Source organism: Apteryx rowi, unplaced genomic scaffold, assembly GCF_003343035.1.
Source record: "Apteryx rowi isolate R43461 unplaced genomic scaffold, aptRow1 scaffold_262, whole genome shotgun sequence".
NCBI lineage: Eukaryota > Metazoa > Chordata > Aves > Apterygiformes > Apterygidae > Apteryx > Apteryx rowi.
The window spans coordinates 85,836-102,448 of record NW_020448997.1 but is presented as its reverse complement, the minus strand read 5'-3'; the positions used below and the strand labels follow the sequence as shown (position 1 = coordinate 102,448).

Here is a 16,613-nt window from a genome sequence, read left to right as displayed (position 1 = left end):
GTACCCATGCTTGGCTAGTTCTAACTGCAGAGTAATAAGACCATTTAAGTTGCAAGCACCTTTTCCTCCTGTTTGAGAGCTTTTCTGTATGAACTAAAAAGAGTTAGGATGGCCAATGCTCCATCCGTATCTTCAGCAGAGACTTGCTCAGCTGTTTTGACAGTGTTAGCACAGGCAGTGTCAGCTAAAGGAATGGAAACAATGTACAAAGCAATGTATGCTTTTGGAGCATGAACTGTATTTGAAATGAAGAATTGAGCCATTGAGTCTCAAGCTGTGCCTTTAAATGAACATTTTATTATATTTTTCAGAGATTTCAGACCTTTTTGTTAAATATTTTTCTTAAAAGTTGCTCGTGCTGACAGTGGACTTAGTGTCTCTCATAAGTATATTTACACGACAACAATTTTCTAGTGCCAGTGATGAACCTGTGAAAGATGGAAATTCTTTGCATTACCACAGCCCAAATTATTGTATATTGAATTCATCAATGTAACAAGAATATAAATGGATCTGGCGAATATGAAAACATGTATCTATCAGATATTTGAAGTATTCTGACTGGCAAACAGCCTACTGTGACCAACAAGCAGTCGGGTATTTCAAAGATTATTCAGAACTTGGTAAAATGACGTCCTTGGTTCCAGTTGTGTTTCCTTAAGTTTATTTCGTGCCGACAGCCTAGAGGTCTCCTAGCAGCGTAGTCGGGTTTGAACTTTGCTGCCTCCAGGATGAAAACAAAATAATGTATTCTGCTTTTACCTTTCAGATCAGCAAAATATAATGCAGTCACCAAGGCAGAGGAGGTGTGGAGGGCAGGGCAGCAGGATGAGAGGACTAGAAGTTATTTAGGGGGATTTGGGGAAGGGAGGAGTATGACTTCAGAGGGCTCAATCTCAGCTGAACTTCTTCCTGGGAACAAGAGACTTTTCTTCCCCCGTGCAAGAAGAATCCTTTCCCTGCTCACAGAAGCAGCTGCTCATCATCCTGAGCCTCTTGGTGGCTCCTTGACAGTGGAGCACCAGGAGCTGAGGCATATGCGTGCAGGGGTGGGGGCATTCAGATATGCTGTAATGACTGTGTCAGAGACATCTCAGTCTGACTCAAGGGTCATACGTTTTAGTAAGTACTCACTCATACTGTTCTCTTTGATGACAATAAAACGTTCCTCCTCATCGCACATGTCTTATGGGAAAGATGCTCTGTTTACAAACAAATGAGCTCCTTTCCATCTCTTATTTCTGAGGTTTCCCTTATGGTGCTCTGTATTTTTGTGGTAGTCTTTGGTCTTACTATTGAAAGTTACCCTATGTATGTATGTATGTATGTATGTATCTATCTATATTTTTTAATACCGACTGGTTCTCTTCCAGATTGGCCCAGTTATATGATATGTTCCCTAGCTCCAGTTCAATGAAAGCTTGTTTTCTGACATAAAACATGGAATATTTGTCATGTTCAAAAAATTATTGTTTAACAAATAAACTAAAACAAGGCTTAGTGTCTTACCAAAGTACCATTGCTTAAGATTCATACTGATATAGCTGTGAAATATTTTATTATATATATATATATGTATTATTTTACATAGGTAGTATGTAATATTTTACATAAACACAGTATGTAATATTTTATATATATATATATTCTTTTCATGATATACCTCACAATCTTTGATTTATATATTTTCAAAAAGTCTTGGAAACTAGAGATGTGCTAGTATTCTGTATTTATAGACACAAGACTAATACAAAGAATAAGGACAAGATTTCTTAAGGAAGAGTTTTGCCAAACTCCAACTGAAATGACTATAAGTTACCTCAATTTCTGACATATAATTCTAAGGGACTTGCTGTGATGGAGCAAACATTTAAAGCCAGATTTCCCAAGTGACTGCCCTTACATCTCTACTGATTTCAATGGCAGACTGTTATTCTAATTAATATATTTATCTGTATTACTATGAGTAAAATTGCAGTATTCTAACTGCAGTTGCAAGCACTGTCTTGTAAACATTATGAGAATGGCAGCTTATTCACCACTTAAGTTTTAGTTCTGCTTCATGGACAGTAATGGATATGGACAATGATGTTTTTAACAGATTGAAAGTCAGATAACAGCTTATTTATTATACAGTGCAACAGCACAATGTGTACATGTATGTGCATGAGGGAAAACATCTTTCTGTTGGATTAAAATAAGTCTTTATAATGTGCAGAAGAATACTAATTATTCTGCAGGATGTAAAATTCCATGAAAGTGTACATCTTTGCAATACTGGTAAACATCTAGTTCTATCTACTAACTATTATATGTACAGGTCTGCACACTGTATAATATTCGGTAGACTGTATTTATGTTCCTTTTAAGATTAAATAATATTAAATAAGACTTCACAATAATGAATATGGATAAAATTGCCTGAGTGAAAGGGAAGAGTGCAATGACTTCCTAGGCAGTTTGATGTGTAATGCACAGTAACCTATGTGGTAATCGTATTAAAAAAATGCATTGAACAGCCTTAATTTCTTTCTTTAATAATTTAAAAGTAGTAACTTTTCCCAAATATATGGTTTAATGCAGAGAGAGAAAGCAAGCAGCTCTGGTGATAACAACACATCTCTGAGATCTGATGATTTCTTATTCTCCCCAGGATTCACAGCTGAAAGCTCTGAAGGAGACTGTACAGCTTTGCCTGTCTTCTGTTCTGCACAATCGGCCTCCCGCTAGGAACCTGATCCCTGCAAAACCAGCGGAGAAGCTGACGGCCCCCATGACAAAGGGCTCAAAAGTTCCGTTTCAAGTGACAGGCACTAAGGTATGGTTTCTCCCTTGCTTTTTTTTTTTTTTTTTTTTTTTTTTTTTGAACATCCTTGAGAGTTTGCCCTGTAAAAGCATCAAACCGGAACTAAGGAGGATTTTGAATTCATTGAAAGATTAGGATGAATTTTGAGGATAATTCTAAGCCTGTTTCTGATGTTGGTAAAGGTTTAAGAAGCTGGGAAACAGCTACTTTCCTTGCTGAGGAACAAAATTCTGTCTGTCACTTGGGGGAATGAACCATGTCTGTACAGCATATCTGCAAGGAGGATGGATTTGCATGTAAAATAAGTGAAGATGCTAATTCATAGGCTCTTTTACCTACTGGGCACTGATATTGTGTTTGTGGTAATACAGTACTAAATACTAAGACAGTTTCTACTTGCCGTGTTTTTAGTGAAAAAAACTGATACAGAAACATAAAACAGTCTGGGAGACCCAAAGGGAAGGAATCTCTTTCAATCTATTTTCCTTAGTCTGCGGAAGGGATCTGAATGAAATTGATAATAGGACATACGAAATACTCCAATCGTGCAAGATATCTGAGAAATGGGAAGGGCAGCTTGGGTGAAAGCCAGAAAGTTAGAACAGATATGTTGTTATGGTTGGACTTTTGTACCCTGGCTGACTTGTTCTTCTGCCCATTCTGGTCCTCAGGGATCTAATGCAGTTAGAAATAGCTTTCAAAACAGCATCTTGCTCAAGGCAAGCCAGGCTATCTCTGATCCTGTTTTTCAAGATACTGCAGGCAGGGCTTAGGACCAAGTCAGGGATCAAGCATAGTTCTAGTAAAAAACAAAACAAAACAAAACAAAAAACCCACATAGCTGTGGTCCAGCAGGTTTACAAACTGGATTATGAACAAAGAACACCTGACTTCCACTTTTCATTGGAGATTTCCTTTGACTCTGTGACTCACTTTTCTCATCTCTAAAATGGTCAATTATATATTCGAGGTGTACTGAAATGAGTTATAATAATATTTTTCTACATGTTTAAACTCTTAGAAATGATCTTTCATTTGGGGGCTTTTTCTTTTCTTTTTTTTTTTTCTCTTTTACTAAAAATCAGTTAATGCTCAAATAGCCTTTGCTTTGCTTGGAGGAAATTTAACCTTGCTCCTTGAACTGCCAAAATACAGATTTTTGGCAAAAGTCTCATGTACTTTTGTAAAGAGAGGGAGTCACATGGATCTCCTTCAACTTACGAAGTTTCTGACTAAGATGTTGAAATGATACAGAGCTTGATGAAAAGTGCTTTGATGAAAAGTGTTTGACATTAAAACATTTTAATACAGTCAGTAATCATAGTGATTAACAACTATCCTGATAATTTCCAACTACAGGACTGTATTTTGCTCTTGAATTTAACTGTATAGATCTAGAAAAAACCTGTGATTTCAAATAAAATGAAAGTTTTACGAAAGGATAACTGAAGGTCAAATTAATGTGCCCCTTAAATTCCAACTAGCCTTAAAACACTTCCCTGAAATATAATTAGGAATTGCTTACTCATTGCTACTGGTAATCAGTTGGTAGTTTCTGTATAGCAGCTATTGATATGCACTGTCATTACAGAGCTTGAAACAAAAAATTAGTGAATCTTTTTGTATGCAATTAATATTGAAATGTAATTTGAGTAAACAAAATATAATTACGGAAAGTGCAAATTCATAAGGAAACTGGATCTCACATCGCTAGTCTTGCAATAAGGATTGTAGGTTCCTTGATAACTATTATATAGTAAAAGCTTTCCTTTCCAGAAATTATCGCCTCTAGAAACAAAGCAGTGTATTATTTAATTAAATTGCATGGAGATATTACGTCAGCACTCATTTAGATTAAGATCACACACTCCATGGTCTGCAGGAGACTGGACTCTTCCTTTAGGTCATAAAGACTGAGCTGCGCCCTGGGATCTCAGTAGCAGGTTTTTCCTTATTAATGTGGCTTGTAGAATTGTCTATTCTGTTCTTATCATTCATCTTTGCAGCCTGGAAATGTTTGTGCCTCTGTCAAGAAAACATAAGAGCACTCAAAGATAAGGTCTAACAAGCTGCTGTGGCTGTGTTTAATGTGCAGCATAGAGTCAAAGGCTCTGAAGCATTTGAGCTCTCCTTGGTTTTACAGGTGTTACTGTGGTGCAACAAAGGGACTACAGAGCATTTGAGCTCTTTGGTCTAAGAGATTAGAATTAGCCTTTCGATGTTTTGACTGAAACACAAGATACTCTTCCTTCTTTTTCCATATTCATATAGATTTTGTGTTTAATACTCCTGCTTATAAAATGTATGAGTATTTCCCTGCTACAGTCTTTTAAGAACCAGCAGTTAGTCTGCTGTATCCAAGTGTCTGAGTAGGTGATACTGCCTCTTTAATAGACATAGCTCATGTTTCTCTGTGCTTGGCATATGCCATGAAAATGTCTGAGAAAATAGTCGTTTGCAGTCCTGCTCGTCCACACATTGACACCTCATTATTATAAATCTGAGCATTATCTGTGATTATAAAACAACTGAAATCTGCTACTGTGAAATAGGTTGTCAAGGAATCATAGTCATTCCAGAATTATACCCACTACAACTGACCTGTATTTTGGAAGGCCTTTTTTTTTTTTTTTTTTTGTAATGACGTCTCTTTTTATGTGTCTATTCCTTGGTTTGTCTTCCTCTTACAACCCAGCTAGCTCCAACTACAGATGTATAGCTTTTTCTTTTTGTTAGATTTGCATGGATGTTTTTACACAGTAGGCTCTATTATTTTTTAGGTGTATATAAATATGATCAACTAAATGTGTTTTTTGTATGTAAAAATGGGAACTTCTGACGAGCAATACTTATGTACCTTGTCATGTCTGATAAGCAGCAGTTTAATCTTCAGGAAAGAAATGATGTTCTGCCTGATAAGTATCCTACTTCAAAGGCATATCTATCCAGCTTAAAAATGCTTTCTAAAAATGTCAAACTTATTTTAAGGTTGTAATTAAAGGGTACATCATAGAGTGTATCTGTATCACCTGGTGACAATCATCCCTGGGATTGCGATAGATTCCTGTTAAAAAGTGCAAATAAGCAGATCATATGTTTGTATTCATAGCTGGTAACCATAATATCTAAGGTTCTTTTAGCATCTCCCCACATAGTGCTTGTTAGAGATGATACTGAAGACAAAAACATGGTGTATTAAGGTTAATTAGGCAAGAAAATTGCCAAATTTCTTGTGAAGGTACATTTGAAAACCTAATTTGCTATTGAGGTATTTTGGTCTTTCTGGAGACAGTGATTTAAAGAAACATAAATCAGAATGAAGAAGCTGTTGATGTGGATAGCTCAGGGATTTGGAGTAGTGGGAAGAAAACAAAGTTTTTACATTTAAGCCACAGAAAGAGTTCCACTGAAGTGATCAAAAGCAGTTACAATCTGAGGTGTGTTTTGTGATGTGTTAAATGAGTTAATAATCTTCACATTTTACAAGAATGTAAACTATGGAATTTACCATCTGAAATTGGCACTAGTATATCAGACCAAATCCATTTTACTATGAGCACTCATCATAATCCTGATGTAAATGGCAAAAGCATTTACCATTACAAATGGATTTAAGGCTCTGTGCTTATGAGTTCAGTGACACTAACACCGCAGAGGAAGCCAAGCGTAATGAGAAGGCTGATCATTAATCCTGAGCTGTGTGGTCTTTAACTTTCCAGATTGTTGGCGATTTTGTATATAGTTTCTTTTGCACTGTAATATAGCAGCAGGTGACCATTCTGTATTCTGTCAGTGGAAAATACTTCTAAACCAGCACAGAGATGGCAGATCTGACTTCTGTAGCCCTTTCCTTTCTTCATTCCCATTCCAGAGGGCATGAAGAAAGAGAAAAACAACGTGAAGGAAGAGGACTAAAGCTCTGCTCTCTTACAGAACCCCCAGATGAATTTCTAAGGACCCAGAACTTTGCAGGCATTTAGGTACTTAAGGAATACAGCTAATGGATGGGCATTGTAGCATTTACTAGGATACATGCAGGGGGGTATGTAGGCCAGTGTGTGCTGTGAATCAGGGTACTGGAACTGGCTTCCTTTGAGGTATTTCCTGCTCTAACATTATCTTGATGTAACAAAAAAATCTGTGAAGTTATAGATCTCTTTCCAATTATATGGAATTATTATGTGGAATGTTTTCTGCCTCAATTTGTTTTAATGCGTCTTTCTTATAGAAGTTAACATTATACTTAGAATACAATTTTATAATAGTAGGTGTCATTCAAACATCTTTGATTGTGCAGTGTAAATATACCTGTGTCCCAAATGCAATCAAATGAACAGTAACACTCTAGAAAATTAATGGCAAACTGAACCACAGGTCAAACGCAGGAAATGTCTCTACATCCAGTAGCAAAGGTGAACATACAAATAATGGGGAATGCTGTGACATGGGTACCAGAATAACAGTGACTAGTTCACTCTGCAGTGTTTTTTTCAGATGCAAAAACATTGTTGCATATGTTCCGCAAATGAATTCTTTCATTATAAATGCCCAGTGGTTTTTGTGCATTTGGTGAACTTCACTATTTATCTTGGAAATACCCAAGAATTTCAGACTGTTAAGAAGAAAGTATCAACCTCTCCCCTATTGTAGATAGCTTGAAGGAAGGACTACCTAAGAACACCACGGCGGTGTCCTACTCTCACTGTAGGAACAACAGGCTGGGTAAGAATTAGAACAATCCTTGATAGTAATGTATAGTACAGACTGAAAGAGGAGTAAGTGTTGCAGTATTGCATGCATTTTTAAAAGTTTTGAAGATCTCAAGAAAATACACAAATAAAAATTTGCTTTAACTATCTTCTAGAAGAGTTACCTTTCCTCGTATCAACAGCTGCAGGGAGCTCTTGTTTCTGCCTCAAATATCATGAATATTGTGGATTCCAACATACATTGATGAGTGTAAAAATCCAGAAAAGATAAAGTGCTGTGGGCCATGCTCCTTTGATCTGGAAAATAAGTATTCTAATAATTTCCCTGTCAGAATGAGGTAGTGGAACTTTATAGATTTATTAAGCCTAAAAAAGTGTTCTTGAAGGGGCAGGAGGGATGAGAGCTTTTGAGATTGTCACTTTCTGGACTCGCACTTTCCCGTTTGTCAGGAACAGACTAGACTCTGCAAAGCATTTTGGAACGGCCGTGTATATAAACTCAAGAGCCTCAACTTTCTGTGTTGGCACTTTTATGTATTTAGATTGACTTTAAGCTGACAGTCACTCTAAGTGCATAGGTACTGAGCATCTGTCAAATACAGATGCTGAGCAAGACTGCTGAAAAAATAAGAAGACTGTAGTTTCAAGAGTCTTAAGTTCCTCACTAGTTTTATCAGGATTTTTGATTAAAAAAAAAAAAACATATTTATAAAGGATCTTTGATTTATCTAGGCTCAGGGCCTAACCCATTTCATCTGAAAGAGTAGCTGCAAAATTAGAAATGATAAATATGAATATTTTATATAAAATAATAATACAATAGTTAACTTTGTGCTAAATATTATTTATATAATATTTTGTATTATATTATTGATAATACTGTTGGATAGTCTAATATAATGATATAATTGATTAGAAATGAAAAAATAATTTATGTATAATTATATGTATATATTTCTTCAAACACCTTTTGAAGGAATGAAGGAATGTTTGGCATGTGTAGGTTGGACCAAATCTATGTTTAGGCAGACTGAACAGAGAATATATTTAAATTGTGTTTTGAAATTATTTTTTTCAGGTCCTAGAAAACTAACATAATAGTTTCAGATTCATGAAAAATTAATCAGCCAAATGTAGCAATATATCATCTCATCTCTCTCCCTTTATAGGTCAGGAAAGAAATCAGAATCAGAACAAATTATTTAAAGAAATAATTTACATCTTCTAAAATTAAAGCTATTGCTGATCATATCATTTACCATAATATTCCAGTATGAATGAAGGTTCTGACCCTTTGAATAAAGCAGTCATAAATTCTTCATTCAAGAACCTATGACAACACAAATGTAATTATCGACTTATTCTTGTCCTTATAAGGAGGACTGAAACTCTGAAAGCTTTTCTAAGGTGTCCAATTATTTTTACTCTCAGGGTACCTCTGTTGTTATAACATGCAAAATACATAATTCAGAAGTTATTTCTCTCTAGGCAGTAAATTTCAAACTGATATGGCATTATGTCAGGAAACACCCCAAATCTTTCTTGTAATAACCCTACTGCAGAGAACAAAAAACAGGCAAAGGGACTTCTTTTGAAACAGAAAAGATACTAGGCTGAATTAGAAAGATGTTTATGAAATGAATTGGATACCTGAAAGTCACAATACATACAAGCTTTTTGGTAACATAATCTGTGTTTTGTGGACGTGCTGTATACCAGACAGCACCAATGCTATGTAATCCAAAATGTTTGTGACTGTTCTTTTCCAATTTTCCCTCAATTTTGCTAAATCATTCTCTGCAGTTATCTGCTATTTCAGACAGTGAGGGAGAAGGGTTCTAGTAGTCAGTTTTTTTCCTCTTTCTCCCTGCTGGTTTTACTCTTCTGTTCTGGCTTGCTAAATRCTCATCACCTTTTCTCCTAACTTCCTACTTTTCAGCATTATTCTCTCACTCTGTCTAGCTACATATTCGCTTTTGAATCTCCTATTCCTTCCTTAAACCCAAGAGTAGTAAAACCCACTATGCTATTCTCTCCCTATTTTATTGGCATTTTGGAGAACATTGGGCCCAGTGTTGCCTTGGAGAGGCAATTTTGTTAAAGGGCCTGTTTCAAAAAGGGCGTAAAATGCAAGAGACCTGAAACAATGAATGGTGGATTTTAAACAAAAAATGAGACCTGTTTTCTTTGCTGTGGTGCTAAATGAAAATTCTATGCAACTGTGAAAAAAAATCATGGAGCAAAGCTGTTCTTTCATTTAATTGAATTCCAGGATAATACAGACCAATGCAGATATCACAGGGAGTGTGTTCAAATTTCATTGGAAATTGATTGTGTGCTCACAGATGAGGCAAAAAATTTAATGTGTAACCCCATAACTTCATCAGAGAAAACAGGTTGAAACTAAGGTCACAAAATATCATATCTGTGGTCAGCTATAAGTAAGCAGTAAGAATGTCAAGGGCAGTGCCTTGAATTGTGCTCTGTTAAAATGGTATCAAAGCCTTGGAAAGTCTGCCTCTGGGGTACCTTTGTGCTCTTCTACTTCTGGTTCCTCAAACTTTGCTTCTGCCAGAGTTAATGAGATATCACTGACACCTGCAGTCTCAGTGACCTGTAGTTCATTGCATTCAGCACTGGGATTGGGAAACCATAATTAGAAAAAGAAAAAGGCAATTACTAAATGCAGAGTCAGCCACATTTTGTAGTATGTGATAATGACATACTATCATATAACCCTTTCCTAACACATAAACATGATAAGAATAAAATAGCATTGAGAAATGACACCATGCATTGTTTTACAAGTTAATTTCAAAGAGAGTAAGGAATATGTGTGTCCTTCTAAGGTACCTACTGTGGAAACCTGAGGTACTAACAGTATCTGTAAGGTTAATTTAGTTAAAAAAAATGTTTTTAAAAAGAAAAGAAGTGTAATTTAATTGCAGAAGCATGACTAGCATGACCTATTTCTTCATGGAAATATCTCCTCTTCTGCTTTTTGTACCTCACTGTAGGCTTACAGATTTTATTCTCATTACGATCAACTAGATGCCAGCTGTACTCTTGTATCATTTTTCCTTAACGATGATTCATAAAAGAATGACAACTCCTCCTTGTATCTCTTGTTTCATTTTCTGAATTTGCTTTAGAATGAGTATGTTTATGCTATTTCCTCAGAAAGCTTCTACACAACTAGTCCTTTTTCTTCAGTGACTAATTTTTAATAAACTTTTATTATGCTCTGGAAAACGTTTAACACCAGAGATATTAAATTGAAAGGTGAAGCTGTTTGATTTTATTGCTCACTTTAAAGAAGTCTTCATTATTAGCACATTATCTTGATAGTAAATTAGTTTTAGAGATTTTTTTTCAACTGAGTACAATCAAGGGAAATGGGAAAAAAGCACCTGGCATTTCTTATTTAGCCCATATTGCAAGCCATTATCATTCTCATCCAAGCTGTAGTGGCATGATCTTTATAACTGCCTTCATTTTGTAGWTTACCTGTTTGACCTCGCTCTTCTCTGTCACAGTGCAAATAGCTGAGCTGGTCCATCATAATTTATACTGAGTAAAAATACTGTCTAAGTAGGAATTCATGGCAATACCCCAGGGTTCCCATGACTCTAAAATTAGCAATGGGCTAATGGGGTGAGGAAGTAACTGGTAACCACTTATTACCACTCTTTCTGGCTGGTTTGCCTTTGTATGAAGAACTCACTCCAAAGAATATCCTCTTTTTAATTAATATCTTATTGCATGTTTCTGTAGTTCTTGCACAATCTAGTACATAATCTGTCACAAAAATACTGTGGGTTACTGTTTGATAATGGTGGAAAAGTGATGTGGCTAGATTAAATTTAAATTTCTTAAGACGTGTTAAATAACTTCAAAACAGGTTGTTAGGTATAGCTAATGGACTCGCTAATGGGCCCTGGGATTAGCAAAGACAGTTTATATCCATCCATCTTCTCAAATTCTGCATGAGTCTGAAAACAGGTTCCAGTGCTGGAGCAGCTTAGGCTTTGCTGTTTTGGACAAGTTTTCTGTTCTCTGTGTGAAAAGGGAGAAAGAGAAGGATGTCTCCTTATATTTCAGATGTTGTTATTTTAGAGGTGTCTCCCTTCCCCTACTCATATCTCATATCAAGTAATGGTCTTTTTCAACAATTTTTCTTTTCTGGTGGTAGCTGAGATGATTGGGGAAATGCACAGTATTGCTCATTTTTTTTGCATTTAGCAGAAAGATGATAACACATAGTTTTATCTTATGACTTTCCTAACTGACATCTTCATTACATGATCTATGAAAAAWTGCATATGTAGGATGCCTGGCCATTGTAATGCTCCATTTTTTTGATGAGAGCAACGGAAAAGAAAGTGAATTAATACGCCTCTGCAGTTGCACATTAGTGAACGTATTTTAAGATTTGTTAGTATTAATGTTTTTTTCAAACAATTTGTTACGTGTAAAAGAAGATATGAAATATGCAGAGGAGGTAATTAATCATTTTAAGTGGCTTACCAGCTTGAATGTAATTGTGAGAGTACTTCCAAAAGAATTTTGCTACTCAAGGATGCATTAATGATTTATATGGTAATTATTAATGCCCTTACCCTATATACAATATGTATTATTAATCCCTTGTTACAAAGTTTCACATGGCATATTTGTATGGAGTCAACTGGGAAACATTCGAAATACAGTTAAGTTTTAAAGTGTTTTGCTTTGAGCAAAGAGTGATTTGGAAAATACAAAGAAATATCATCAACTGACTCTTGAGAACAAAGCACTTTGAGCATTAAAAATAATTAAGTAGCATTGAATTTTATATTGCTTTGAATCATCAAGCATAAGAAAAGCAGAATGTACTAAACACAAGGCATTCAATTTCAATTTAGTTTTGACCAATTTAAGAAATCACCTACTGGCCTAACACTGAAGTCATGTCATACCTCCCAGAGTTATGAAACTGTCTCTCATTTTACATTTATTGTTTCATGAATCTAAAATGTTATTTATATTATTTTCAATGGGAAGATAACACAGTCTGAGTGAATGTCCTCTCCTATATTGGAAAAGAGGATGTTAAATTAAAACAAAAAAAGCCTTAGTATTAAGCCACAATTGGATGGTGCTTAAATTAAATATTTGAAGTAAACTTGATGACAAATGGAGTTGGAAAATAAATGCATATTTAATATTTTCTGTTATTATTTTGAGATAGTTTGTGCATTATTTATAGAACCATATTGTGTAATATCTTTAAAATATAATAGTCCTGGTCTCTGATGTAACTGTAGTCATGACAGCAAATGTATTGGCAGGGACTTCCTTATGAGAAAGGGCTTAAAAACTGAGAGTTGGAAGCTAGCAGAGTATATGAATTTTGGAAAAGGCTACCTCTGCCAGGATTCTTACCTTGTTTCAATCAATAAGAAAACCTCTTTTAAGGCATAATCGGGGAAAAAAATCAAGGTCTCAAAAAGAAAAACATTTCTCTTAGTGACCTCATCATTTCTGAAACCTAGCTTATGCTTCAGAAGGTTTCCAATTTCACTGAAACTGTCTTTCTGGTGTCTATAGTTCTTCTGGGGGTTGGACCTCTTTGGCCTTATCTTCCTACAAATACAAATGCTCATCTCTGTGACCGTAACTTTCATAGCTGCTTATGTGCATCTGGGAAGGCTGTAATTGCCTATAAAGTGTACTCTGACACTGAATTATTCCTGCTCTGAAATGTAAGAAACATTATACAACATTTCTTATCCCACAACTAACGGCTTTTTCCTGTGTGATGGCTGTGGAAAACCAAGATTGTCATTGAAATAATGTGTTTATTCAGTTGTTTCAGTTTCTTAGGTATTATTGAGTCCAAAAAAAAAAAAAAAGGTATCTTAAAGATACACTTCCCTAAGCATCTTAAGCTTTGTAAAAGAAAGTTTTAATGTTTTTCTCCTTTGCAATGAAGGATAGATTATTTTTAAACTTCAGGCATTTCAGAAAAGCAAAAGAAATGTATAAAGGCAGTCAGGGCAGTTTTAGTAGTTGGGCTGTGTGAGCCTAAACAACGTCTTCACTTCCCTGCTGCCATCCTTCCTCAGAAGCAGCAAGCAGATAATATTTTGCAAGGCAGCAAGCCTTTTCCATCCAATCTGACGCGGGTCTGCCCATCTTGTTGGCCTATTGCTGTCAGGTTGGGGCAGACAAACTTCAGACTGGCAGACTTCGGAGTGTGAAGTCAACATATTTGCTTTCCTAGTGTGGGGAGTAACTACCTAGAATAGCTTTTGGAGGTGTTTTCTGAAGATAGAACAAAGAAAAATACTTTCTGTAGGGGATTATTTATGTATGTGTGTATTGACTAACTACGTTAATTAAATTGACCTGTTGTTTTGAAGCAAGATTGACTGCAAATAGCGACTGGGGCCACTATTTAAGTGAAGTAATGGGTACTTAGCAGACGATGTCAGGTGGTGAATGGTGCCTGCAAGTGCAAGAACAAGACCAAAATGATGACTTTTCTCAGGACTGGTTTGTAATTGTAAGAGACTACTGAACTAGATTTCTTTCATCTAGTAAAACAAATTAAACTAAGAATTGCTTAAGACTGGTCAAAATGTTAGAAAGAAAGGGAATCACATTAAAATCAACACTTTCTTTGAAGAATAATTTTATAAAATTATCTTTCATATGACATATGGCAGCAGTTAAAGTCATGCAGTCAATAGCGGAAGTCTGGTGAGGGTACTGTAAGGATACAGAAAGGAGAATAAAGATTTTCAGTGACAACTGCAGCAATACTATTAAAGGTAGAGATTTTTCTCAAACCAGTGAAAACCAAAATGCAGCATACTGCTTGAGCAAGATGACAAACTTTTCAGGAATCTGAAAGTGTGTGTGTATATATATATATATATATATATATGTATTTTGGTACATATATATACACCAAAGTAATCTGAAAGTATATACTAAACTCAAAATAATTGTCAAAACTAAATATATGTGGGGGGGGCATACATCTATATATATTTATTTGTATCCTTGAATATCTACCCATTTCTCTAGCTATCCTTGAACTTTGCATACTATAAAATATTTAGGTATTGCAACATTAAAGTTTAGTAATCATTATAGGAATGGAAATTACAGATTTAGATCAGAATTATACATGTAATTCATATTTATAGATATACATATATTGGCAAATATTTCTCTAATAATGTTGACTATATTTGTGATGATCCAACAAAAGCTTTTGTTTTTCACACCTAGTTAATTCCATTTCCTTTTCTTGATATTTTAGCTACAGATACATTTCCAATAAACATCATAAAAACCTAGAGCTACTGCTAAACAAACAGATATCATAAAAAGCTTGAAGTGCAATAATCCATGTCAGGTCAGCTAATTGCATTCTGACATTAGACATAAGTGCTCATGAGTAACTTGGCCACTTGAAAACTAGGCTTCTCCTATCTACTGCCAGTCTGTAATGCCGTATTGGAGTAATATGTTGACATCAGTGAAATTTGATAGTTTACACTATGAATTTATTATGTTGTGATAAATTTTAAGGACAGAAAAAACCTTGGGGATGGATAGTGTCATCTAGCATAATACTGGCCACATAATTTTCCATAAATAATATGATGTCTAGCTTGAGAATTTTATTCCTCTAGTTTTCCAGTTCTATAAAAACTCTTTAAATAAACGCTTTTGTCCATGCCCTCAGCACCAGAAATTCAGCAAAAATGCAGGTGTTATATACACCTAATTCAGACTCTCTCCAATCTTTAAATGTTGTGATCTGGTGAAATTTCCTAAGGGAAGGTTCTGCCTGTCCATACATGGACATTCATTGAAAGAAAGAACAAGGTAACTCTCCCTGTCCTTGTACAGTCTGTAGTTCAGCTAGGCAGAACTATAGCTGCCGCTTGTTCTCTATTACCCTTGAGTGCATTTTGGTTTTCAGGTATTAGATGGAAGAGCTGAATAAGAAAAATCTATACCAGGATAGTAAATTTAATTAGACAATAATTTAGCAGCTGGCATACTGTATCGTAGTTCCTGAGTACTCCTAGAAGCATTCAACTTCTTTGAACAAAATGCCTCCTGAGGATCTAGGACTTTGCTGTCCAGCCCATTATTAATTATTTAAATTGGACTAATGTGAATTAAGCTCTTTCCAAACACATAGAAAGACACATTTTGTACTTCTAAAAGCCTGCAGCAAAAGGTCCTTGGCTGTCAAGCCATTATATCACAACTGACACCAGTGCAGCCCTGGCAATTTATATACTGGCATACAATCCAGGCAACAGCCCAAAATGGTGAAGGGAAAGGGCACAGATAAGCACATGACATACTACTCGGAAGTTAATAGGGGAAAATGTGGATGCATGTAAGGAAATGATGTGGAAACAAATTCATGCATTAGTAAGTAGTATATCAAATGGCTGTCTCTCTCATTTTTAATCCTGTCTGCTTGTTATGAAGATAGCCCTTTATTTTTAATCAACATATATCACTATCCTGATTTTAGATTGATTTTAGACTACCTTTTATTATTCTAAATGATTTGCAATAGGAATCATTAGGCATAGGATCAGGAATTATAGAAAAAATCTGTGTTTATGTAAAAACAAATATACATCTCAGTTATTTGTAAGCTGTTAAAAAACACATTCAGCCTCCCAAACTGACATGATGCAAGTTAAATATAATGGCATTCGTCCTAACTGAATTGAGGTAGAACACTACCAGTGCTGCTGTGTTGTTTGTTTAGGCATTGTACTAACCTCACCGTGGGACAGGACAGGGTGGCGGTATGTGATAACATTCTAGCAGGAATGTAATTTCTGTGGTTTTAGTACCCTTCAAATACTGAGTAGAAGGGGACTGAAAGATGCAATTCTCAGTACACTGGCATAACTGTAGAGTGTAACAGGGGGGTTATAATTTTTATTTTTCTCTCTTGATGTTGTAGTTACAGTAATGAGCAATAACCCTAGCTGTCTTTAATTTAGCTGTCCTGAGTATCCAGAGCACTCCAGCTTCAGCTAATAGCAGATGGCAAAGACAGCAGACAG

General features: G+C 35.5%; 1 protein-coding gene across 1 annotated transcript in view; it reads left to right on the top strand.

The window, feature by feature from the left end:
- The window catches only part of LOC112967051 (leucine zipper protein 2-like), a 69,789-nt gene that overhangs the window by 22,824 nt on the left and 30,352 nt on the right, over positions 1-16,613 (top strand). Inside the window, exon 5 of the mRNA XM_026067772.1 lies at positions 2,654-2,818. Coding sequence (XP_025923557.1) covers positions 2,654-2,818 — 165 coding nt within the window. The remainder of the gene's footprint in view (positions 1-2,653; positions 2,819-16,613) is intronic.